This window comes from Vipera ursinii (genome assembly GCF_947247035.1).
Source record: "Vipera ursinii genome assembly, chromosome: 4".
Classification (NCBI taxonomy): domain Eukaryota; kingdom Metazoa; phylum Chordata; class Lepidosauria; order Squamata; family Viperidae; genus Vipera; species Vipera ursinii.
In genome coordinates, this window is record NC_139514.1 from 117,862,422 (window position 1) to 117,887,838 (window position 25,417).

The 25,417-nt window shown below is 42.1% G+C and overlaps 1 protein-coding gene across 1 annotated transcript in view; it reads right to left on the minus strand.

Moving 5' to 3' along the window:
• The window catches only part of ENOX1 (ecto-NOX disulfide-thiol exchanger 1), a gene marked incomplete at its 3' end in the record, with an annotated part of 261,316 nt that overhangs the window by 92,909 nt on the left and 142,990 nt on the right, over window positions 1–25,417 (minus strand). Inside the window, exons 4-6 of the mRNA XM_083361308.1 lie at window positions 23,845–23,979; window positions 2,716–2,889; window positions 430–636 (exon numbers count right to left, since the gene is read on the minus strand). Of these exons, the coding sequence (XP_083217434.1) occupies window positions 430–636; window positions 2,716–2,889; window positions 23,845–23,979 (516 nt within the window). The remainder of the gene's footprint in view (window positions 1–429; window positions 637–2,715; window positions 2,890–23,844; window positions 23,980–25,417) is intronic.

The following is a 25,417-nucleotide window of genomic DNA, read 5'->3' on the forward strand; positions in this document are numbered from 1 at the left end:
AATGTTGAATAGCATAGGCAAATAAATCTATTTGCTTAACTAGCTGGAACCCTAGTTGATAGTTAAAGTGATATACAAAATCAGTCTATAGCTGTCTTTCATGACAGAGGGGTATATTAGAATAGCATAAGCAAATAAGTCTATTTGCTGTCCACATCTACGGTACATTTCAAATTACCGAGTTAGACATTTCTACTAAATAATGACAGGGAAGGAAGAAGCTTCATCACAACAGGCAAAATGCAGATAAAATGCTGCAAAACTCTTGGCGGATGCAAAGAAAGAACGGAGGTTATGTGCTTGCAGGCCCTTCTCCAAGGTCGAGCAAGAAAGCTCGCTGATGGAGATATATAGGTAATAGAAAAGGGAATATCACACAATACAAATGAGAGGCCAAGGAGGAGACTTATGGAAGGAGGTGATAAATACCAGAAAGGTAAATGGCTTTATCAACCATGAATTCTTCTGAAAAACGGATGTGACAAAAGTTCTTCTTGCTTTTCCGAATGGCTGTGATGTCCCCGCACTGTTCGAAGACTTCCTGGATTATTTCCTCGCTCGCATTTTCGGGCAATCCTCCGACAAACACAGTTTTGCATCCCGGAGGTCTCTCCCTTGTCGAAGGGGGTGGAAGATCTAAGACAAAACGGAATATCGCACAGATGATCGGGCATTTCAGAACCCGGGATCCCCGTGCGAAAGCCTCCCAATTGATCCGTACTTCACTCAACACTAACATCCCGCACCGTGGGAAAGAAAGAATTGGTCCTGAAGCTATTCTGCATCTCTTAGTTAGCTTAAGGCTGTTTTTGCTGGAGTAATTTAGCCCATCACTAAATGGCGACTCACACATCTATCACTCTATCACTGTCTTAGGCCTAAAGGTGCAGTATGGCTGTATGGCTATTATCCTTCTCCTCTACCCCATCTACCCACTCTTCTCGTTTCTCACCTTTTCTCATCTTCTCATCTTTCCGACCACCTTCTCCTATTATGATTTGTCACTTGTTGCTTCTATTTTAGGATTAATGATTGTAACTATGATTTATGACCTATGACCTATCACTCTATTGTTTATATGTATACTGAGAGCTTATGCACCGGAGACAAATTCTATGTGTGTCCAATCACACTTGGCCAATGTATTCTATTCTATTCTATTCTATTCTATTCTATTCTATTCTATTCTATTCTATTCTATTCTATTCTATTCTATTCTATTCTATTCTATTCTATTCTATTCTTAATTCCATCCCATTCCTATCCTATCCTATCCTATCCTATCCTATCCTATCCTATCCTATCCTATCCTATCCTATCTTATCCTATTCCATTCTATTCAATTCTTAATTCCATCCCATTCCTATCCTATCCTATCCTATCCTATCCTATCCTATCCTATCCTATCCTATCCTATCCTATCCTATCCTATCCTATCCTATCCTATTCCATATTTTCTATTCTATTCTATTCTATTCTATTCTATTCTATTCTATTCTATTCTAGTCTAGTCTAGTCTAGTCTAGTCTAGTCTAGTCTAGTCTAGTCTAGTCTAGTCTAGTCCATTCCATTCCATTCCATTCTTAATTCCATCCCATTCCTATTCTATTCTATTCTATTCTATTCTATTCTATTCTATTCTATTCTATTCTATTCTATTCTATTCTATTCTATTCTTAATTCCATCCCATTCCTATTCTATTCTATTCTATTCTATTCTATTCTATTCTATTCTATTCTATTCTATTCTATTCTATTCTATTCTATTCTATTCTATTCTATTCTATTCTATTCTATTCTATTCTATTCTATCCCATCGCATGCCATGCCATGCCATGCCATTATTCATGCCATTATTTAATTTTAGGGCTTCCAATGGTGACAAGGCAGCACTATTGATAATACGGCTTCAGTAAGTAATACTAAAGGAAGGAAGGGATACCAGAGTTGGTTGGTTGGTTTATTCATGTCAGAAGCATGACAATTAAAATAAGTTATGCTACAGGACATAAATTAAAAAAATATAAAATACAAGATTCAATTATGCACCAATTAAACAGATCTTGCCCAGAAACTAGCAACATTCATTGCATTCTATCCTTTTGCTGTGAGGTCCTGAAGTTGCCACCAAAGTTGGTAACATTGTGAGATTAACCTTAGTGATAGGGACGCGGTGGCTCAGTGGGTTAGGATGTTGAGCTTGTCGATCAGAAGGTCGGCAGTTTGGCAGGTCGAATCCCGAGTGCCACATAACAGAGTTACTCGTCCCAGCTTCTGCCAACCTAGCAGTTCGAAAGCACGTAAAAATGCAAGTAGAAAAATAGGGACCACTACGGTGGGAAGGTAACAGCGTTCCGTGCGCCTTTGGCGTCTAGTCATGCCGGCCACATGACCACGGAGATGTCCTCGGACAAGCGCTGGCTCTTCGGCTTTGATACTAAAAACAGACCTGAGAAATGTTCTCATGATTGGCCGACAACCTACCATGAACATAGAACGATAGCGTTGGAAGGCACCTTGGAGGTCTTCTAGTCCAACCCCCTGCTCAGGCAAGAGACCCTATACATTCCCTTGCGATGCTAAAATTGCAAGATCTTTTTCCCCTTTTGTTAGGTGGCTAGGCAATACGTTAGTCAACTATCAAAAAGGTTTGCACCTGCCTAGTAGTTTCAGCCCTCATTAAGCCAACTTTTTTAGCTAACCAGGTTTACTTACTTGGGTTTGGTGGGAAGAGAGTGCAACTTTTACAGTGAATAATCTCTTTGATGACCGGGACTTCCGTTGTGGGAGGCTGAGGTACGAGGCCCATGCCTGATAACATGGGGTTAAGCGGAGTGATACCCGTCATCATGCTGAGGTTTGGATCAAAGCCCCTCACGCAAATTGAATCTGCAAATACAGCACAGAAAACGTTTATGAACTTTAGAGCACGTCTCACTTATTGTCCACTGTCGTCTTGCTTTGTATGGTATCCCCATCAGGCCCATTAGCCTTGTTCTAAAAACAAAATAACCACGCAGGTAGAGGAAGCTGCTACCTAAAATGAGTCAATCAATCAGAGTACAGCTGGAGGGGACCTTGGAGGTCTTCTAGTCCAACCCCCTGCTCAAGCAGGAGATCCTATACACTTTCGGACAAGTGGCTGTCCAGTCTCTTCTTAAAAAACCTCCAGTGTTGGAGCATTCATAACTTCTGGTGGCAAGCTGTTCCCCTGGTTGATTGTTCTTACTGTCAGGAAATTTCTCCTTAGTTTCAGGTTGCTTGTCTCCTTCATTAGTTTCCATCCATTGTTTCTTCTCCTGCCTTCTGGGACTTTGGAGAATAGGTTGACCCCCCTCCCTTCTTTGGGGCAGCCCCTCAAATATTGGAAGACTGTTATCATGTCACTCCTAGTCCTTCTCTTCCTTAAGACTAGCCAAACCCAAATCCTGCAACCGTTCTTCATATGTTTTAATCTCCAGGCTTTTAATCATCTTAGTTATTCTTTTCTGCATTTCTCTCCCCCCCCCAAAGACTCAACATCTTTTTTTTTTTTGGAGACTTTTTTGAGACAGAATGTGAATCTGACAGGTCAGTGGTTCTCAATGTCAACAACCAGCTTGGGAATCCAAATAAAACTCTAGATTAATACTGTTTCTGAAAATTTTAAGGTTTATTGAATACACTGCGTAGGTATGTCGAAGCAAAGCTAACTTTGAGATTCCCACAGCAATTCATCGACGTAAACAATAGTTTTCCCAGCCAAACCCCCAACATCTTACGTAATCCATATCAACAAGTTCACTTTGTTATGGGAACCGTCTGCTTCAAATCCACACCTGTTCTGGTGTCCTTGAAAAGGCTTCGGGCTCCCATGGTCTGCAGCTGAATCAAAGAAGTTTCATTTCCCCATCTACCCACTTGTAAGGAAGACCTCCCACCCTCTTTTTCTAAAGGCAACTTGAAATTCAGAGGCACGTAGCTGTCAGTTTCACACTTGACACTCAACCTGTGGCCCCTGGACCATGGGGGGGGGCTGTCATCACAGGGAGTCCATGACGACTTGAAGAAGTGTTATGATTTAAATCTTGAGTTAAGTCTTGGGGGTTCGTGACCACAAAAGGTATTTAAAGGGGTCCGTGGTGAAGAAAAGGTTGAAACCACTTGTTCTGTCCCAGCCTATGTGAGTCCTTGTTAACTCACAAGGACAAACCCCTCTTCCAACAAGTAGGCTTGAAATGCAGGAAAATCAAGCCCCTTTTAATATTATTTACAGACCTGCAAAATGTCCCCAAAGCAAAGACAAAGAAAACACAATTCAAACGGAGAATTGTTCACAAGCAAGGCAAACAGAACATGATTCCATGAAACTTGAGTCCTTTGCAAATGGTTGCCTTCAGCAGCCAGCACTGCCCCCCACACCTTCCCTTTTTATTATGCAGCCCCAAGGCGTGGCTTCTCAATGCTTTCTCCTTCACCCTTGGAGTGGCCCCATGGTCTCCCTCTGTCCTGCTCTTGTTGCCTGTCAGCGTTTGTGAGTGTCTATGATGTCTTCCAGCTGTGAGTCCTCAGAGTCTGACTCAGCTTCCCAGCACAGCTGGGTCTCAGCCTGAGCATGTGTGGAGGGGCCAGGCTCTTCATCAGATTGTAAATCCTGGAGCTCATCAGAGTCTTCCTCCTCCTCTGATGGCTCTCCAGGCCCCTCCTCCTCCTCCTCTGATTCCCTGGACTCAACTGCCGGGTCCATTGGCTGGCACGGAATCACAACACCACTGTGATAGGTCATTAAAACATCATGGTTGTCACCATCATGAAGAGTGGTTCTCTTCTGAAGCACAGTCTCCTGATTCCCCTTCTGTTCTTCAGATCTACTTGCGGATTCAATAATTTTGGTAAGAACAAAGCAGTTGAGACCACGGGAGACGAGACTCAACGTGAAGGACTACTTCCATCACATTTCATTTCAACGGCATCAAGTCTTCCATTCCAGGCTGACGGTAGTCCTTGACTTACGACCACAATTGAGCCCAAAGTATCTGTTGCTAAGCAAGACACTTGTTAAGTGTGGTTTTCCCCATTTTACGACCTTTCTTGCCACAGGCGAATCACTGCGGTTGTTAGCAACGCAGTTGTTAAAGTGAATCTGGCTTCCCCTGTTGACTTTGCTTGTCAGAAAGTCATAAAAGGCGATCACAGGGCAACTGTCGTAAGGACATGTCAGTTGCCAAGCCTCCGAATTTGGATCACGTGACCACGAGGATGCTGCAGTGGTCGTAATGGTGAAAAATGGTCACAAGTCACATTTGCCAATGCTGTTGTAACTTTGAACGGTCGCTAAACGAGTGATTGTGAGTCAAGGACTCCCCATACAACATTGTGACGCTTCCCAGATCTTTACAGAGCAAAGATTTCTGCCACCTTCTTTGCTGCTGAGTCTCATGCCAGCCTTGATTCAAACAGGAAGAATCCAGCTGAGTCAAACCAACAATTCTTCCAGTTTTCCCCAGTAATCAACTCCATGTCTACAGAAAGTTCAGAACAAAGCGGGGGAGAGATCCTCTAATAGGGCTGCCCTTCAGTGGAAGCTGAACGTAGCCATCCTAAAAAGCAACCACCAATAGGCCCCCTTTTCGGGAGTTTTTCTAATCCTCCTCACAAGTCAGCTAATTGCTTGACCTCGTAAGCAGACTCTCTGTCGTTGGGCGCTAAAGCTCCCTCAGTACTGTGTGAAATTCTTCCCTGGGATTCTCCTGCCAATCAGTTTCACTCTGTGACCGCAGAGATCTGGCATTAGAAACGCTGGCATGAAGTAATCCTGCAGGATAAAATTCATTTGCAGGATAGAATGTAAATTTCGATACTAATCTGTACCTCGGAAAGTCTGGGAAAAGGGAGGAAGGGAGGGAGGAAGTGGATGGGAAAGGGAGGGAGGGAGGAAGTGGATGGGAAAGGGAGGGAGGGAGGAAGGGAGGAAGGAAGAAAAATAGGGAAAGAGGGGAAGGAGGGAGAAAGGGAAGGAAGAAAGGAAAAGAGGGAAGAAGGAGAGCGAGGAGGGAGGGAGGGAGGAAGGAAGTGAGGAAGTTGATGGGAAAGGAGGAGTGAGGGAGGGAGGAAAAGAGGGAGGAAGGGAGGGAGGGAGGAAGGAAGGAAAACAGCGAGGGAGGGAGGGAGGGAGTTGATAGGAAAGGGAGGGAGGGAAAGAGGAAGGAAAGAAGGAAGGAAGGAAGGAAGGAAGGGAGGGAGGGAGGGAGGGAGGGAGGGAAAGAGGGAGGGAGGGAGAGAGGGAGGGAGTTGATAGGAAGGAGGGAGGGAAAGAGGAAGGAAGGAAGGAAGGAAGGAAGGAAGGAAGGAAGGAAGGAAGGAAGGAAGGAAGGTCTTGCTAATATCTGATACAGGCCAATTGCAGAGAAGATTTAAAAAAAATGATCACTGTCCCTTCTGTGGATATTTGCACCCAGAATAAAGAGCTGTGTCTGTGTTTGGGTGTGTTGCAGGACCTTCAATTATCGCACCGAAAATGAGACTTTGATCAAAGTACTTTTTCCTCCCCCTCTCCTATTTATCACACTGTGACATGCAAAGCTTAACTCCTCAAAAGCTCCTCGCCGACCCGAGGTTGGAAAGACTTTGAATGCGCTCTTGGATATAACCCTCCAACCTTTGGGTGAGCTAATTGGGTGGGTCCTGATGGGTGGGGAGAACATACATGGATGAAGTTTCTAACTTCCTGTATGGAGATCCTCTCCTGCTTAGTTTAGCTTGGCTCCAGACTTCCTCTCCCGGGCTTGGGTGGATAACTTTTACTACACGTCTACAAATCCTTCATGTGGTCTCAAAGCAGCTTCCGAGGCTTAAAGACAGGTCCATGGTTGTTACTTATGTGTCCCATTCCATTCTGACGAGGAGCTGAGGGAGGGACATACTCCACCCCTGTTGTCAGCGATCACATCAGGACTTGTGTACAAAGTGTACGTTTTTGGCGCCGACCCTCAGCTGCCAGATGGTGAGACATAATATTGCTTCATTGCGCCTGTCATCTGGAACCATCTGCTCTGCGTGCTTGTCAAGTTCCCACTTTCTACTTATGGCAGATTTCACTCTGATTTTCATTTTTTTTATTTTTTAATGTGCTTATTTGGCCTCCACGCTATCCATAAGGCATCCTGTTGGACTGCCAGATTCCAACACATAGATAGGGGCTGTTCTTATTTTATGGAAGATGTGCAGTGTTGCAATCCACCAGGTTTGAGATAGACGCAAAGGTGGCAATCGCTCATAATCTGTGGGGGAAGAGCAGGCAGAGTCTGCAGGCGGAGTCAAGAGAGGACCTAGTCTAGAATCGTGACGTCTCCACAAACATCCAATCCCTCTGGAATTCCATTGACTATTATCTAGCATCAATTTAGTGCTGACCATTAACTGAGCAAGATTCTTGTGTACAGGTTACTCCTCCAGTTCCCTTAGTGACCTTTCAAAGTTACAACAGCACTGGAAAATGGGACTTACGATGGTTTTTCACACTTACGACCGTCGTAGCATCCCCAATGGTCACCTGCTCAAAATTCAGGCACTTGGCAACTGGTTCATACTTACGACGACTGCAGCATCCCGGGGCCACGTGGTGAACTTTTGCAACCTTCTGACAAGCAAAGTCTCGGGGGAAAATCAGATTCAATTAACAACCGTGTTACTAACTTAATAGCTGCGGAGATTCGTTGAACAACTGTAGCAAGAAAGGGCATAATAAGGGGACAAAACTCACTTAACAACTGTCTCACTTAGCAACGTAAATTTTGACCTCAGTTGTGGTCGTAATTCATGCACTACCTGGATAGGCATGAACGATAAATCTTCTGAACTGGGGATTTATGTGTGGTCCTGATCCATAATGCTTTCCAAAACTTAGCTTTGGGGAAGTCACTCTGATTTGCTTAAGTTGATTCTTGCCTTCCCCCAGTGCTTTATTAATTTCATCTACATCCTGGCTATCTTTCAAGTATTCTCAGATTTAAAACCAATGAAAAATAGTCAACATTGAAAATAATAAAAAACATAGAAAGTACCGCTTTATAAAGCTTTAGTAAGGCCACACCTGGAATACCTCAACTGGTTTTAGTCACCACATGACAAAAAAAAGATGTTGAGACTTTGAGAAAAGTGCAAAGAAGAGCAACAAAGATGATCAAAGGCCTGGAGAGTAAAACATATGAAGATTGATTGCAGGATTTGGCCAGTCTAGAGAAAAGAAGGACTAGGGGAGACATGATAGTAGCATTCCATTATTTGAGGGGCTGCTAGAAGGAAGAGGGGGGTCAAATTATTCTCCAAAGCACCTCAAGGCAGGACAAGAAACAATGTATGGAAATTAATCAAGGAGAGAAGCAACCTAGAACTAAGGAGAAAGTTCCTGACGGTGAGAACAATGAACCAGTGGAACAACCTGCCTCCAGAAGTTCTAGGTGCTCCGTCACTGGAGGTTTTCAAGAAGAGCTTGGACAGCCATCTATCTGAAATGGTCTAGGCCTTAGGGTAAGGGTTAGGTCACCATGAACTCATAGAGCAAAATGGACATCACCAACAAATTTGGATATGGTTAGGAGGGCACTGACTTTTCTAGCCTGCCCTATCTATGTTTCCTGGTAAAATACATGGTAAAATCCCATTGGAGGAAAATTCCACTTAGGGTTAGGGCTAGGTCGCCATGAACTCATAGAGAAAAATGGACATCGCCAACAAACTAGAGCCTTGGTGGAGCAGTGGGCTAATGCCTCCTTAATTGCTGCCTGCAATTAGTGCAGGTTCAAGTCCCAGCAGGCTCAAGGTTGACTCAGCCTTCCATCCTTCCCAGGTAGGTAAAATGAGGACCCAGATTGTTGGGGGCAATTAAGCTGACTTTGTAATAATGCCGCTTGGGGGGGGGCGAAAGCCCTAATAAGCAGGCATATACATAGAATGAAGGCTACTGCTAAGCTTGCAAGCCGCCCTGAGTCTTCGGAGAAGGGTGGGATATAAATGGGATTAAAAAAAAAACTCGGAGTGCTTGGGTATGGTTAGGAGGGCACTGAGTTTTCTAACTTGCCCTATCTATGTTTTCTGGTAAAATACATGGCAAAATCCCATTGGCAGAAAATTCCACTTAGGGTTAGGTCACCCTGAACTCGGAGAGCAAAATGGACATTGCCAACAAATTCGGAGTGGTTGGGTATGGTTAGGAGGACACTGACTTTTCTAGCCTGCCCTATCTGTGTTTCCTGGTAAAATACATGGGAAAATCCCATAGGAGAAAAATTCCACTTAGGGTCTCCTGCTTCAGCACAGGGGTTGGACTAGAAGACCTCCAAGGTCCCTCCCAGCTCTATTCTGATTATAACTGGAGTGTTGAGCCAAAGGACCTGTACTTTATAGATTTTTTTTCACTTTGCTTTTTATTTCATCAAATTCCTACCAGCACAGCCAATTTTTATTATACTCCCTCACTTTTTCTCTCCAGCACAGAGATTACACAGTATTACACAAAGATGAAACAGATGTCTGCTTTGTGACACTGGAAATTATAGCATTTTTTTTAAAAAAAGAATGAGAAGCTAACATTATAACTCTTGTGAGGTGGGGGTAATGGAATGTGGGGAAAAAAAGTTATTTCATTTCTTGAGACACCATACATTATTCTGCGAAAGGCAGTTTGTGAAAGACGAATGTTATTTGATACCATCAGTTATTCATAGGCAATTGTGTTGTTGCTGGGGTGTTCCCACAAATTTGTTGTATGGTTATTGGATATCAACTCAGCAATATTTAATGATAATATGTAGATTTTGCATTTTGGCAGCTTAGGAGTTGGACCTAAGCTAGAACCAAGAAGAGAAACAGACTTTTATCTTGTCATCAAGCCATAACGGAAACGACTTAGCTGTAGAAAACCACAAAATATTCCAAGCTAATTCTTGATACAGTTCTCTAATGCACTAGCTCAAAAAAGACAATATATTTTGAAAAACAAATCGCCACCATTTGCGCCCAAGCATTCAAGCTTCTACTTCAAGGACACAAAGGTAGATAGAGAGGCCTTTGATGTATTGGTAACTACAAATTCTTCCGTCTGCACAAAAAAAAATTGGTGCACGTTCTTAATTTTCTCCATTTGGTCCCTTTTCCATGTGATGGCGAGGAAATGAAATTGAAGATTCAAAGTAAGACAGAAATAAACTTTGTGAGGCCTTTAGTGCTCTCCAAGCGTGACTGTTTTCTTACAGACATCTCATTACCCAACTAGGTAACATCATCAGTGGAGTCAAATAAGTTTCTTTAAACTGGGCTTTATCTGTCTTTGCTTTGGAAGCAATTATTCCTCCTAGCACTGATGATGTAACCTAGTTGGGTCAGGAAACATCTGCAAGAAAAACCACCAAGAGAGAATCAAGGATCCCATGGTCGTTGCTCCCTCCTCCTCCTCCTCCTCCCCTCCTCTTACTCCCCCTCCCCCTCCCCTCCTCCTCTCCTCCTCTCCTCCTCTCCTCCTCCTCCTCCTCCTCCTCTGTGTACACCCTACTTTTTCCTAGAACTGATTGTTCTGTACCAGCCTGCTACCGGCCCTGCAGAAAAGGCAGGGACAACCCCTTTACAAACGGCAAGAGGCTGGAATTACGCCTGCCAAATTTATAGCTACAAAAACAAACAAGACACGAACCAAGAAACAGGAGCTTTAAGAAACACGAACTATCCAAGCGGTTGCCTTCAGCAAACCAGCCCTCCCCACACATTCCCCTTATATAGAGTTCAGGGCGTGGCTTCTCTCTGCCTCCTTCCGAGAAGCCCCATTGCCTTCCTCTGTTTACTCCTACTTGACTGCCTCCTGCGTCGGGCGTCCTTGAACAGGGCCAGCTGTGGGTCATCTTCATCCACGCTGTCAGGCTCACACAGCTGGGTCTCCGTGGTGACCAAGTGGGAGGGGCCTGGCTGAGGGCTCTCATCAGCAAGATCTTCAACCCCCTCAGCAAGGTCTTCAACACCCCCCTCCTCCTCCTCTGAGTCGTCCGACCCAACTGCCGAACCCACAGGCTGACCCTGAATCACAACACTGATGAAGTTATCTAATCTGGGCCATAAAACATCTGCAAGAAAACAACCAAGACCCCACAGTCGTCCTCCTCCTCCTCCTCCTCCTCCTCCTCCTCCTCCTCCTCCTCCTCCTCCTCCTCCTCCTCTTGCACTACTTACTGCCTCCTAGCACTGATGATATTACCTAGTTTGGTTAATGAAACGTCTGCAAGCAAACAACCAAATTCAGAAAGCACCAAGGACCCCTCGTTTCAACCCCGTGCAACAAATATTCTCCTTTATTTCTTCCTGTGATCTTTCAAGGCTATTCCTTAAGTCCTGCACACCCTCTGTAGCTGAAGAGATTTCATTGGATAGGGGCTATCTACTCTAGTACTGATTTTTTAAAAGTTTATAATACTTACTTCTGGGCATTAAACCTCATCATCCATGCAAAAACACGATCCCCTTCATTGCAGAAAGGAACTTCAAAGAATTAGTGCCTTGGCAAAGGTTTGGTTTACATCTGGGTCCTTTCTATCAATGCAACCAATCTATTTTTCATAATGTTCTTTTCACTGTGTTCTTTCCTAACCGAAAAGCAGCTGGTGAATCAAGCCAAATAAATAAATAAATGGCTCAAAAACATATTGAGCACGCTTATTTTTTTCCTTTTATCCTATTGATTTCGCTGGGATAGTTTCTAAGTACAGATCTAAAGTCACAGATATCCATTCCAACTAGCCTAATTTGGACACATCTGTGCCAGCAGTTCGCCTCTGTTGTCTGACCCTCAGTGAAACAGAAAAATCTCTAATTTTAGCAAATCCTGAGCTGAGATTAAGTGTAATTTGTACTGTTCACAGATGTACATAGATAGGGCTTTGATGTTTGTCTAAAAACCTGCTGTGCATCTCGGCTCATCCATTGCGTAGAGCAGCTTTGATGCCTATCGTGGGTACATTTATTTGATTCATATAGTTTGTCAAACTTTACTGCAAAGCTCACATTAGCTCCAGGCAGAATTCAGCCTGAGAAAATATTGATGCCGTTCGCTTTAATCACAAGTCTCACAGTCTCTTATTCTGATCTTTTCTCTGTCAGTAATTTTGAATTCTTTTCTTTTTTCTATGGCTAAGATTGCTCAGCCACAATTCTACCACCAGCTGGAACAAAATGGAAAGAAAGAAAGAAAGAAAGAAAGAAAGAAAGAAAGAAAGAAAGAAAGAAAGAAAGAAAGAAAGAAAGAAAGAAAGAAAGAGAGAGAAAGAGAGAGAGAGAGAGAGAGAGAGAAAGAAAGAAAGAAAGAAAGAAAGAAAGAAAGAAAGAAAGAAAGAAAGAAAGAAAGAAAGAAAAGGCAAGGCAAAGCAAGATGAGACGAGACGAGACGAGACAAGATAAGATAAGATAAGACAAAATAGATAAGATAACTAGCTTTCTAAAGATGAAGATCTATAAAGATGGGTTGAATGTTTTCAGGATGGCTTCTCTATGGAGATTCTCCATCATCCAGATCATGGTTGTCCCAAAGATGCTTTCTCAAGAGGCCACTGGACTTTTCTTTGTTTTTCCTTGAAGATGTTTCGCTTCTCAATCCAAGAAGCTTCTTCAGTTCTGACAGAATGGTGGAGAATGGATTTATATCCCTTGCAGTCATCTGGTCATTTGCACTCTTTCTGAGAGTCATTGAGGCCACTTGGACAGATAAACCTCCAAGTGGCCTCAACGACTCTCAGAGGGAGTGCAAACAACCAGATGACTGCAAGGAATATTAATCCTTCCGTCCTCCACCATCCAGTCGGAACTGAAGAAGCTTCTTGGATGAGAAGCGAAACGTCTTCAAGGAAAAGCAAAGGAAGTCCAATTGCCTCCTGAAAAAGCACATTTGGGACCTTCAGGCTGGAATATCTTACCCTACAAAATGAAGTACAGCAGATCAACAGATCGTTCTTCCATTACCAATGGCCAGCTAGAGATGGACATAATTCAAGAAAAGCAGCCAGATGGTTGGAGGCTGGGAAGACATTTTTTACAATGTCCCTGTCCAGGATTAGCAGGCTAGGCAGGGTCAACTCCATGCCTGAAGCATTAAGTTTCTTAAATTCACATGCAAAGTGAGGATACTTTCCAAAAAGGCAACTGGACTTTCTTGGGGGGGGGGTTTCCCCTTGAAAATGTTTCGTTTCCCATCCAAGGAGCTTCTTCATTTCTGACTGAAGGGTGGAGGATGGAAGGATTGATATTCCTTGCAGTCATCTGGTCATTAGTATTCTTTCTGAGAGTTGTTGAGGCCAACTGGAGGTTGACCTCTCTCCTCGGGGTCACCCGAGTGGTGCAAATGGGTGTGGAGCCTTCTTGGAGCTGCTGAAAGGACCGTGTTGTAGACGGGAGACGGGTGGTGTTGTATTCCCCCCCACTCTGTTGAGAGAGGGCCGTTCAATTTGGACCCAGATAGCCTCTTAAACCCTTTTTCAAACCAGCGGTCCTCTCTGTCCCAAATGTGGAATTTGCCGTCTTCCAAAGAGTGGCCTTTATCTTTTTTTTAAAATGCAGATGGGTCGCTGAATCCTACCCTGATGGCTTTGCTCTCCTGTGTCGTGCCCCGTGTTTGTGAAGCGGTTGTTTTGTTTCCCCGCTGTACACATCCGCAGATGTCTCACTGCATTGCATTGTGTATATCACATTGTTCAGATTGTGTCTGGCTGCTGAGAGCACTGAAGAACGGATGAACCCAAAAGAGGCTTCCTTAATACCGATAAAGGAGGATGTCTCAAAAATTTCTATTTCTCCATCTTAACCCACTTGCCCTAACTCAGACATGTCAAACACAAGGCCCAGGGGCCAGATCCGGCCCGTGAAGTATTTTATTTATTTATTTTATTTTAATCCCATTTATATCCCGCCCTTCTCCGAAGACTCAGGGCGGCTTACAAGCTTAGCAGTAGCCTTCATTCTATGTATATGCCTGCTTATTAGGGCTTTCACACACCCCCAAGCGGCATTATTACAAAGTCAGCTTAATTGCCCCCAACAATCTGGGTCCTCATTTTACCTACCTCGGAAGGATGGAAGGCTGAGTCAACCTTGAAGTGGTTTCATGCGGCCCGCGAAGCCATCCTGGAAACAGTGAGGGAACGGGCCTCATTGCCTTGGCCCTGGCCCAGAGACCCTCATCCTGCCAGAGACCCTCAGATCTGTCCCATTCCTGCCCAGGCCCCCATAGGCACCCTTGATGCCAACGATGTAGAGCTGGCCACGCCCACCCAGTAGGCCATACGCACTCTAGCCACGCCCACCCAGTAGGCCACGCCCACCCTGGCCATACCCACCCGGCCCCCTGAGGGCAACCGCCATGCTGATGCGGCCCTCCATGAAATTGAGTTTGACACCCCTGCCCTAACTACATACTGTGTATACAATACATTCTTTCTAGACCATTTTTTTATTAAAAAAATCACCCTTTTTTTGCACAGGTACCGAAAAAAAACACGGACAAATCTCTCCAAAAGAGAGCAATTACTTGTTCACAATACATTTTTGGGGGACCTTCGATGGAATTTAAAATAAACGGTACGGTAGAAGGTTATTATTATTATTTCATTCCTCCTTAAAATGCCGTCCTTTTGACGTTCTAAAGGAGAAGGGTTTTATTGTTTCATGTCTCCTAGACAGAAAAATCTTTTCCTTTATAACCAAACCGCATATTTTAAGGAGCACAGCTGAGATTGTGAGTTGAAAATACATCTAATCCTTTGTCGGTGAGAGTTAAGTTCCGATGAGCTGCTTATACGCTGGCTACGTTTTAATTTCGCAACCTTTATTTTGGTAGAAAGTTCCTCCGTTCTTTCATTTTTTTGACAGCCTTCGCATTTGTCTTCTTAGGACTCCAGATTTACACGGGATTATATCTCTAAATCCAAAAGGCTGTTATTACTCCGTATTATTAGTGATTCTGAAGCTTTATACATGACTCACTTTCCTAGCGATTTCAATAATGTACTAATTTTACAGGCAGTTAAGAACTCTGCTCACTCCTTTCATGACATCGTTTAAAAAAAAAACGATTGCACCCAATTAAGTCGTAAAGGTAATTCTGAGCTATGAGCTTCAAAAGAAAAAAGAAAAAAAATATCTCCAGGCTATTGACAAAACTACATTGTATTTCCACAATTATCCCAGCATTCCAGTGATTAATACTGATACCAGTGATTAATACTTATACCAGTGATTAATATTTATATCAGTGATTAATATTTATATTTATATGTTACTTATATGTAAGGGTGTAGGTCTATAGTAGTATGTTTAATGTGTGTTATGTATGGATACACTTTGAGAGCAAGCAACTAAATTTCATTTTTTTTAAAAAAATGTGTGCCATTGTGCCCACAGGAAAAAAATGACAATAAAGGTTATCTAATCTAATTTTATCTGGAAAGTGCTATAAAATGATTTATTTGACTGTACTTAATTACACTTCTGAGCAACAAGGGGTTTCCATGGGCTGGACATGTTTGAAAAAAATAAGAAACATAAATAAAATGCTGCTTTATATTTATTTATTTATTTAATTCAATTTATATACCGCCCTTTTCCCGAAGGACTCAGGGCGGTTTACAGGGCAAAATTAAAACAATACAATAGGAGTATTGAAGTCCACAAGTCATAAAAGGGCCAAGTTTGAAGACCCCTGGTGTAGCAGAAGGTTATTTTCAGTGGCCTTCACTTCATTTGTCTCCTAAGACTGGAGAAATTTTCCAGACATGACAGACCAACAGTGTGGAGAAAGGAAGAAGGGATGTTGCCACTTTCCAAAAATTCCCTCCAGGTATTCCAACAGTCCGAGATGGCACCTCCATCCCCAAATGCAGAGCTGTCTCACCTGAAGCCAGAATTAGGATGGGTTTGGTCTACAAAGGGATGCCTCTGCTCTTCACCGCGCTGCTTGTGGACCGGCTGAGTTTTCACAATTCTGTCACAATGCCCTAATACAACAAATGTGAATGGAGTTTCTCATAGTTGTCCCAAAAGGTCTTGTTTTTTCCAAAAAAGCAAACTGGACTTTCTCAGTTTTTTTTTCCTTTGAAAACATTTCACTTCTCATCCAAGAGGCTTCTTCAGTTCTGCTTTTCCAAAAGGCAAACTGGATTTTCTTGGGTTTTTTCTCCTTGAAAACATTTCGCTTCTCATCCAAGAGGCTTCTTCAATTCAGAACATCGGAAGAAGCCTCTTGGAGGAGAAGCAAAATGTTTTCAAAGGAAAAAAAATAATCCAGTTGCCTTTTGGGAAAGCACCTGTGGGACTAATACAGCAAACTACCATTCCTGAAATCTTTGCAAAGTCTTTTCTTGAATTAACCTACCTGGAAGGATTGAACACACATAAACAAGAGGCGGGACTCTCTACTTCACCAAAATGAAATAAAGTTGCTCCTGATTTCTGTGCAAAATTTAGATGCTAAGTGTTATGTATCCAGGTGCAGGCATCTGCATAGCAGCGGCCACTAGGGGGCGTTGGCCTGGATGGTTTTGGCGGGAAACCCAGTTTCGGCGGGAAACCTAGGGCCAACCCCATTGGCTAGCCGCCTACCTGGCCAGGTATATAAGGAGGCCAGGTAGTCCTTGTTCTCCAGTACGCACACCCACCCCCACAATAAAGAGCTGAACACGTACTCCGGCTGGCATCCCATCCTTTACACTAAGGATTCTTACTCTCAAACAAAAGTATTTTTTTTAAATAAATAAATAAATAAATAAATAAACCTATTTTACTTCTTTTTCTGTAAGGAAAAGGCGGCGGGCTGAGAGAGAATGACTACCGCTCTATCTACAGATTTTGTTGGCTCTCCATTTGCATTTCAAAGGTTCAATGGTACAATTCAATTTCTGTTTCTCGTTTTAATTATGGCCACATGCGGCTAAATCTTGAATGCAAGCCTACGTTTTTTATTCAAGGACTTGCAACATTTCACGAGGTGGGGACAAACCGAATGCAGAAGGGCGAGTCATTTCCAAAAGGATGACAATCAACCACTGACTTTGCTCCAAAGATTAGAAAGCGTGAACAAAAGTGACTATGTAAAGAGGCGTGGAATGCTTCATCATATGAAATTCTTTAAAAATAGATTGGAAAAATGACAGCAAGCAATCTTCTCCTCAAAGTGCAGAGACAATTGAACTCTGAAAATCACGATGGTATTTCATGAATTCCCCTCGTAAACAATGGGACGTCTCCCCAATGTGTTAGCAATTCAGCAATTAGCAAATCCTCTCTCATGTTATTACTATTATAAAATCTACATTTGCAGCTCAATTTCCACTCACGGGAATTCCAATATTCCCTTAAAATGATAAACGAGGAAGAACATGTGAAAATAAAATGGCTGCTGACTTGATAATAGATTAAATGCAAGATTTGTTTCCTAAAATATAAACAGAAGGATCTACACACCTTTTCCGATAACAACAAAAAGCATAGCACAGGTCCTTTGACACAGGTAGTCCTCCATTGAGCCCAAAATTTCTGTTGGTAAGTGAGACATTAGCTAAGTGAGTTCTGCCCTGTTTTACGACTTTTATTGCCACAGTTGCTAAGTGAATCAGTTAGTAAGTGATAAGTTAGTAATCTGGTTGTTAAGTGAAACTGGCTCCCCCATTGGCTTCGCTTGTCATAAGGTCGCAAAAGTGGATCACCTGACCCCTGGGCACTGAAACTGTCATAAGTACATGCCAGTTGCCAAGCCTCTGAATTTTGATCACGTGATCATGGGGATGCTGCAGCAGTTGTTAAGTATAAAAAACGGTCACTAAACAGCCCTTTTTTCAGTGCCGTTCTAACTTTGGACGGTCACTAAATGAGTTGTTGTAAGTTTATTGACTATCTGTAGTCCTCGCTATGCCAGAAGCCTGTTTATCGATTGAAAGAATCTTGCGAAATTGTCAAATTCTGCAACACTGCCCCAAATTCTCAAGATCAGGGTATTCTCGTCTGAAATTCTGTGACAACCGCAGAAAAACCAAATTCCCCATCCCCTTTGGGGGAACGTGAAGAAATAGCGAATACAGATATTAAGGAAAAAAAATACATTTTTCTTAAACAATATGTCCTTGTGACACGGAACAAGCTGATCTGGAAAGAAAGTTTGAGGTTTTTTTAAAAGCTATTTATAGTGTATTGAACTGGCTCTATGATATAATCAGAGCTTCGATAATTTTAATCGCTAATTTTGATATAAAAGTAAACATTTTCCGTTGTTTACAGAGTGGAATTAAGTTTAGGCTCCAACGTTTAAGCGTGCCTTTTCTGAAAGTTTATCGAAAAAACAATAACTTGGGTGAAGTGGAAACCTCAGCAATTTTTTTTTAGCCCTTCTACTTATAATGGCAGTCCAAAAGAATTCCAAGATAATCTGCTTTAATCAGTTCTATACAGTCAATCCGTATCCCAAGAGAAATGAAACAAAGCCTTGTCAATTGTCAACAGATGACAAGCAAAGTGGGGGGGGGGGGACAAAAAAAAACCAAAAACCCAGAGCTTCTTTTTGTTCAAAACAGAATGTATACAAATGAAAACAATAGCCAAAAATGTCAGATACTTGCTGATTAAGAACGCTGGAATATATATTCAAGTCTCTTTTCGAGAACAGATGTGGGAGTTGTGGAGATAAGGAACACAACACAGGGTGAAGAATGGGATTTGATTGATTGATTGATTGATTCAGAAAATTTACACTGTGTGCACAATTATTAGGCAAGTCATTTTCATGCATATTGTCCACTGCGAAGCTGTATAAACTTGAATGCTGAGTGGATATAAACATATCAGGCGATGTGTATTTCTGTAATGAGGAAGGGCGTGGCCTAAGGAGATCAACACTGATTTTTATTTTATTTTTTTGGAAATGTCAGTAATGTTTATTTGCACATTTTGAGTTGTTGGTTATGATTTACACTTTTTCTTTATATATATATATATATATACACCTCTGGCAGAAAAAGGTTGTTATCATTATTACAAATTAAAAGTGTAACCTTTGCTCAGATCAAAAATCCAATTTTAGAGCAGGAGGCATACACAGCAGAAACACTTAAACTGTATTAAAAAGATTAGCTCTGCTGAACATCGATTAACGATCAAGATTAGTGTTAAAATTTTTGCTTTTTATCTATCTATCTATCTATCTATCTGTCTGTCTGTCTGTTTGTCTGTCTGTCTCTATTCTGTCTATCCACTCATTTAATTCTATTCTATTCTATTCTATTCTATTCTATTCTATTCTATTCTATTCTATTCTATTCTATTCTATTCTATTACAACAACAACAACAACAACAACAACAACAACAACAACAACAACAACAATAATAATAATAATAATAATAATAATAATAATAATACAAACGACATCCCAGGAGTATTAACAGAAAAATAAGCCCAACCAAATCTTCATACCAAAAAAGTTTCTTTTCTCCAGAAACCATCCTTGTATGTGATAAAGCAGTCCACACGGTTGTAAAAGAAACTGCACCAATGTTTTACAACTCAAATAAAAAGAGCACCTGTCGATCCATTTTGAGCCATTAAACCAACTCAAGAAATACTCAGTTCCTCTTCTCCTTGACCTGTTACAACTATCTCGACTTTGGTGAGTCGAGAAAAATATACAATTTGGGACTGTAATCGAGCCTGCAATTCGGGTTGTTAGGAATGGCAGTCATTAAGCAGGTCGCACGTATGATCACGCCCGATTTTATGATCTTATTTGCGATTGGTTGTTAAGCAAATCATGCCATCCTTAGATCAACATTGCGGTTGTTAAACAAATCCATTGCACCCAATGAGTTTTTGTTTTTTCCCCCGCAGAAATGCATGCTGGTTTTTGGTTTTTTTTAAAAAAAAACTTGAGGTTTGGGGCTAGAAAAAAAAAAAGTCGGAAGTCTGGGTGCCGTGACCACAGAATGCTGCAAATGGTTGTAAATTCAGGCCAAGGGTCCCGGGTGCAAATTGTGGTTGCGTGGACTTCAAAACTCGTTCGTCCGTAGTTTGAACAATGGGGAAACCCGTTGTAACTTCAAACAACCACTAAACAATTGGTCGTATGTCAAGGACTAGCTTTAAGCGGATCATATCGTTCGACCTCACGGAACTGATGGGATCTGTTGCCGTGAGAAACAATGCGGAAGAATTTTGGACATTTTTCCAAGTTATTTGTACGGCTGGGTGGATTTTTTATTATTATTTTTTTCCCATTTTCACGTGTCAGTAAGCCGTAATATTATTATTGCAGCTTCCTTAAAAACGGTCTGCTGGTTTTCAAGGGCAAGTCGAGTTAGAAACAGAGTTGAGAGAAGGGGTTAGTTAACACATTTGCGTCTCCACACGAAGACGCTGTTCAACTGCAGCGACCCTCGGCGGCCTTCAGTCCAGCACACAACCTGGGGCAGCCTATAAAGGTGGCTTGTGATTTTCCAAAGCTTTTTTTTTTTAAAAAAACCATTCATTAAATAAGGGCGCTGCATTACAGGTGGGTTCTCGACCTACGACCGAATTTGACTTTGCTTGATGGAAGGTCACAAAGGGGGAATCACATGACGTCAGTACACACCAGCCTGAATTCTGATCACGTGATCATGGGGATGCTGCAATGGCCCTAACTCTGGAAAATGGTCCTAAGTCGCTTGTTTTCAGGGCCGCTGTAACTTTGTTTTGTTTTTTTGTTTTTTAAAAAATATGTTTCATTAATTTTTTTTTACATAATCATCGTGTTATCTGGGTTTACATTAAAAAAACAATCAATAACAATTAATTTCTATAATTCTATAGTCCACATAATAGCTTTGCTTGATGTTCTCTTCTTCGAAAAATGTTCTCTTTTGCCATCCTTGAATTAATACAATTCTTATTATTTGGATAAATAGCAATTAAATAGAGACATTTTTAATGTTTTTCCAATATTCCTGCAAATAATAACCACGCTGATATAAAACTTCTTCTCTAACTGATCATCCTGGTTGCCTCATCATAGATCCTGTTTAAAATTCTTATTTAAATTTGCTTTCCCCCGCAATATTCAAAAAATTCTCACTGGTTAAGATTTCCATTGCACTCAAGTATTTAACTCTTTTTCCTCATACAGGCTGTCCCAATGCTTTTACATTTCTCATATCTTAAGAAAAGGAAAAAAAGAAAGAAAAAGAAATAAGAAGGTTGTATACAGGCCGCTGTAACTTTGAACGGCCACTAAACAAGCTTTTGTAAATTGAGGACTACCTGCATTTAAGCAGATTTCTCTCTCTCTCTCTCTCTCTCTCTCTCTCTCTCTCTCTCTCTCTCTCTCTCTTTTGCAATCAAACCTTGATCTTCCCTAAAAACATTCCTTTGTCTGGTTCCCCTGTTTTAACAAAAGACACACCGCTTGGTACTCCGTTCTTCTGCCATAAATGAAATGATCAGCCTACACACAACGGGCCGCCCGTTGTGTTTATTCTTTGCCCAGTTCCCTAGGTTTGTTGTGACACACACACAGACACACACAGAGACACACACACACCCGTGCCTGCTCTCCGTTTCTGTTGTGTTGTAACAGGCAATGCACTCGGGAGAGTTCCTAAAATCCAAAGAAGAAGAGCAATTGTGCTGCCGGCTTTTCTCCTTAATGGATTCCGAAGCCGCAGAAAACCTCAGGAAACCTCACAAGTGAAATAGGAGGACATCATCCGGGGGGGGGGGATCAATAAATCTTTGAGGATTTGGCAAGGCAATTAGATAATTAGAAGCCTATCCAGAAGGACCAGTGAATTATAGGGATTAATTGATAAGAATTGGCTGAGGGATATAAGGAACCTGCTTCCCATTTCAGCCTGGACAGATTTACAGATTGTACATTCAGATTTTTCTTTCTCTTTCCCCCCCCCCACCCCCTCACCTAGCCTTCCCTCCTGAGCTGATAAAGTACAGGTGGTCCTCGGCTTACAACGAGAAAGGAGCCCAACATTTCTGTCGCTAAGCGAGACGTGTGCTAAGCGCATTTGGCCCCATTATACGACTTTCCTTGCCACGGTGGTTAAGTGGGTCACTGCGGTTGTTAAAGTAGCTGAGCTGCTCTCCAGGACGCGGCAAGCATCATAAATATGAGCAGTGGTGGGATTCAGCCGGTTCGCACCAATTCGGCAGAACCGGTAGCCAATTTTTGGGTGGCCCAGCAGGCTCAGAATGGACTTCCGGAAGTGGCATCCATGCAGAGTACCGGGTTGTCCCATGTTTGAATCCCACCACTGGATATGAGTCCAATTGCCGAGCGTCGGAATTTTGATCATGTGACCGCTGCAACGGTCGTAAGTGTGAAAAACGGTCATAGGTTACTTTTTTCCATTGCTGTTGTAACTTTGAATGCTCACCAAGTGAACTGGGGTAAGTCAAGGGCTACCTATAGTGATCAAGATGGCGGACCAGGGGTAGGCATCCTTGGCTCTTTTATGACTCGTGGACTTCAACTCCCAGAATTCCTGAGCCAGCTGGCTCAGGAATTCTGGGAGTTGAAGTCCACGAGTCATAAAAGAGTCAAGGTTGCCTACCCCTCTTCTAGATCTTTCTTAACCATGGTAGGTCTTTGGATGCCATTCATGCATTCTCGGCCCAACCAACCTCTCACAGTTATTGTTTCTGTGAAAAACAGGAGAGGGGAAAAACTCCTGCACGCTGCCTTGAATGAAAGGCAGGACGTAAATATAAATAAACACCAGCACAGAAGTTCTATGAAGGCAAGATTAAGCTCGTTTTCAGTCAGACCGTAAAGAGAATGCCACCAAATCCTTGCAACTTTCCAGATTATAGGCTGGCTATTTGGAGCCTGTCTTCACATTCCAGTAGCGGAATGCAAATTAAATCCTAACATTTTGATCTCGACTGAAGATCGCAGGGGAAAACAGAAGTGATGAGAATTCTCAAGTCCGGTGACCTGATAATGTTGCAAAATGAGCTATTTTAGATTCCTCTATTCCAAGGGTCTATTTTTAACAGCATTTCTTTCAGGTAGCCTAACACAGCGTTTCCCAACCTTAGGAACTTGAAGATGCGTGGACTTCAACTCCCAGAATTCCCCAGCCAGCTGGCTGGGGAATTCTGGGAGTTGAAGTCCACGCATCTTCAAGTTCCTAAGGTTGGGAAACGCTGGCCTAACAACCCCCCTGCTTTTTCCCCCTTACTACAGTAGAAGGTTTTAGCTAATTTCCTATTGCTACACCTTGGCATGAATGTTAACAAATGCTTTGGTTAAAAATAGCTTTTTTAAAAGCAAAAAAAAAAAACAAACCAACCCAGTAAATATTTCTTATGAAACTTTCCTTTCAGATTCAGCCAGCCAAGCACTGGGTTTTAAAAATCATTTAGTGGCTTTAAACACACACACACACACACACACACACACAAACACAGCCCTACACTTTCCTCAGGGAATTTTCTCTCTTTTTCACAAAAAGATACTCTATAGATTAGATGCCCGTTAATGCCAAGAGATTAATGGATTGTGCATAGCACTAATAAAGTAGAGTGCACAGTTTTAATAAAAGGATATCTTTGTGTGGGTGGCTGTATGTGTGGCTGTATGTATACACACACTCACACACCTATATCTATATCTATCTATCTATCTATCTATCTATCTATCTATCTATCTATCTATCTATCTATCTATCTAATCTATTTATCCATCCCTGAATGTATACTAAAGACACTCACACTCAGCACACAACTTCAGAAAGCTTCGACATTTATCTGAGGGCTCTCCCAAAGATCCATAAAACTGTGCAACAAATCTTCGCAAAAGCCTTACCTGTCACAAGCTGTTGTCCAGTTAATCCCACCGGCACCATTCCGAGGTTATTCATTGCGGTTGCCCAGGCTGACGGATCAGTGACTGACATGTTAAATTGTGTTGTGTCTATAGCTATGTTCCCCAAGCCATCAGCTGCTGATGGAAAAGAAGCACATTCTGATCAACAGGATTGCTAGACGGGTCAATGGGCAAACCGAAGAAATCTCTTCCATTCTTGCCATGCAATTATCTCGGATTGTATTTTCCTCCCTGTGTACCACAGCACAGCCACAAAGCAAAAAAATAAAAATAAAAAAAAATCCAATATATACAATGTCTGTTGAGACCTAACCCAATAAAGGGCAAAGGTTCCTATGGAAACAAATTCCCAAGGACACTGATAGGTTTGGCGAGAATAATGAATTTAGCACGGCAAGGAATTGGGAGGGGGGGGCACTTGAAAACTTCACCTCTCTCCTGCGTTTCTGCCTCCACGGCCCTGAATGCTTGTGCCAAAATCTAGTTTTCTGTTCAGCTTCTGTACAACTCAATATTGGTTTTGTTGCAGCAGCATCACACAGGTATTCCTTGGGGGTAAAAGGATGAATTTGAGCTAGGCAGGACGTTAAAAAAAAAATTGGATGGGAAGGATATCAAATCAACCTGCCGTATATGGTTGGTGGAGCAGTGGGCTAGTGCCTCCTTAAGTAACACCAGCTGCCTGCAATTAGTGCAGGTTCGAGTCCCACCAGGCTCAAGGTTGACTCAGCCTTCCATCCTTCCCAGGTAGGTAAAATGAGGACCCAGATTGTTGGGGGCAATTAAGCTGACTTTGTAATAATGCCGCTTGGTGTGTGTGTGTGTGTGAAAGCCCTAATAAGCAGGCATATACATAGAATGAAGGCTACTGCTAAGCTTGTAAGCCGCCCTGAGTCTTCGGAGAAGGGCGGGATATAAATGGAATTAAAGTAAATAAGTAAATAAGTAAATAAGTAAATAAATAAATAAATAAATAAATAAATAAATAAATAAATAAATATATCCCACATTCTGGGAGAGACAAAGAAAAATATTAACCTCCCATCCTGATCTCCAAGTGACCCAACGCAATTTTGTTGTAAGACACCCCGAATTTTATTGTCTGCGGAGATTCTGTGTCATCCAGATCACGGTTGTCCCAAAGGAGCTTTTTTAAGAAGACGTTTCGCTTCTCATCCAAGAAGCTTCTTCAGTTCGGACTGAATGCTGGAGAATGGAAAGATTTATATTCCTTGCTGTCATCCGCTCATTAGCGCTCCCTCTGAGAGGCATTGAGGCCACTTGGAGGTTTATCCGTCTATCTGTCCAAGTGGCCTCAACGCCTCTCAGAGGGAGTCCTAAAAACTAGATGATTGTGAGGAAAATAAATCCTTCCATTCTCCAACGTTCAGTCAGAACCGAAGAAGCTTCCTGGATGAGAAGCGAAACGTCTTCAAGGAAAAACAAAGCCCAGTTGCCTCTTGAAAAAGCACCTTTGGGACAAATAATAATAATAATAATAATAATAATAATAATAATAATAATAATAATAATAATAATAATAATAATAATA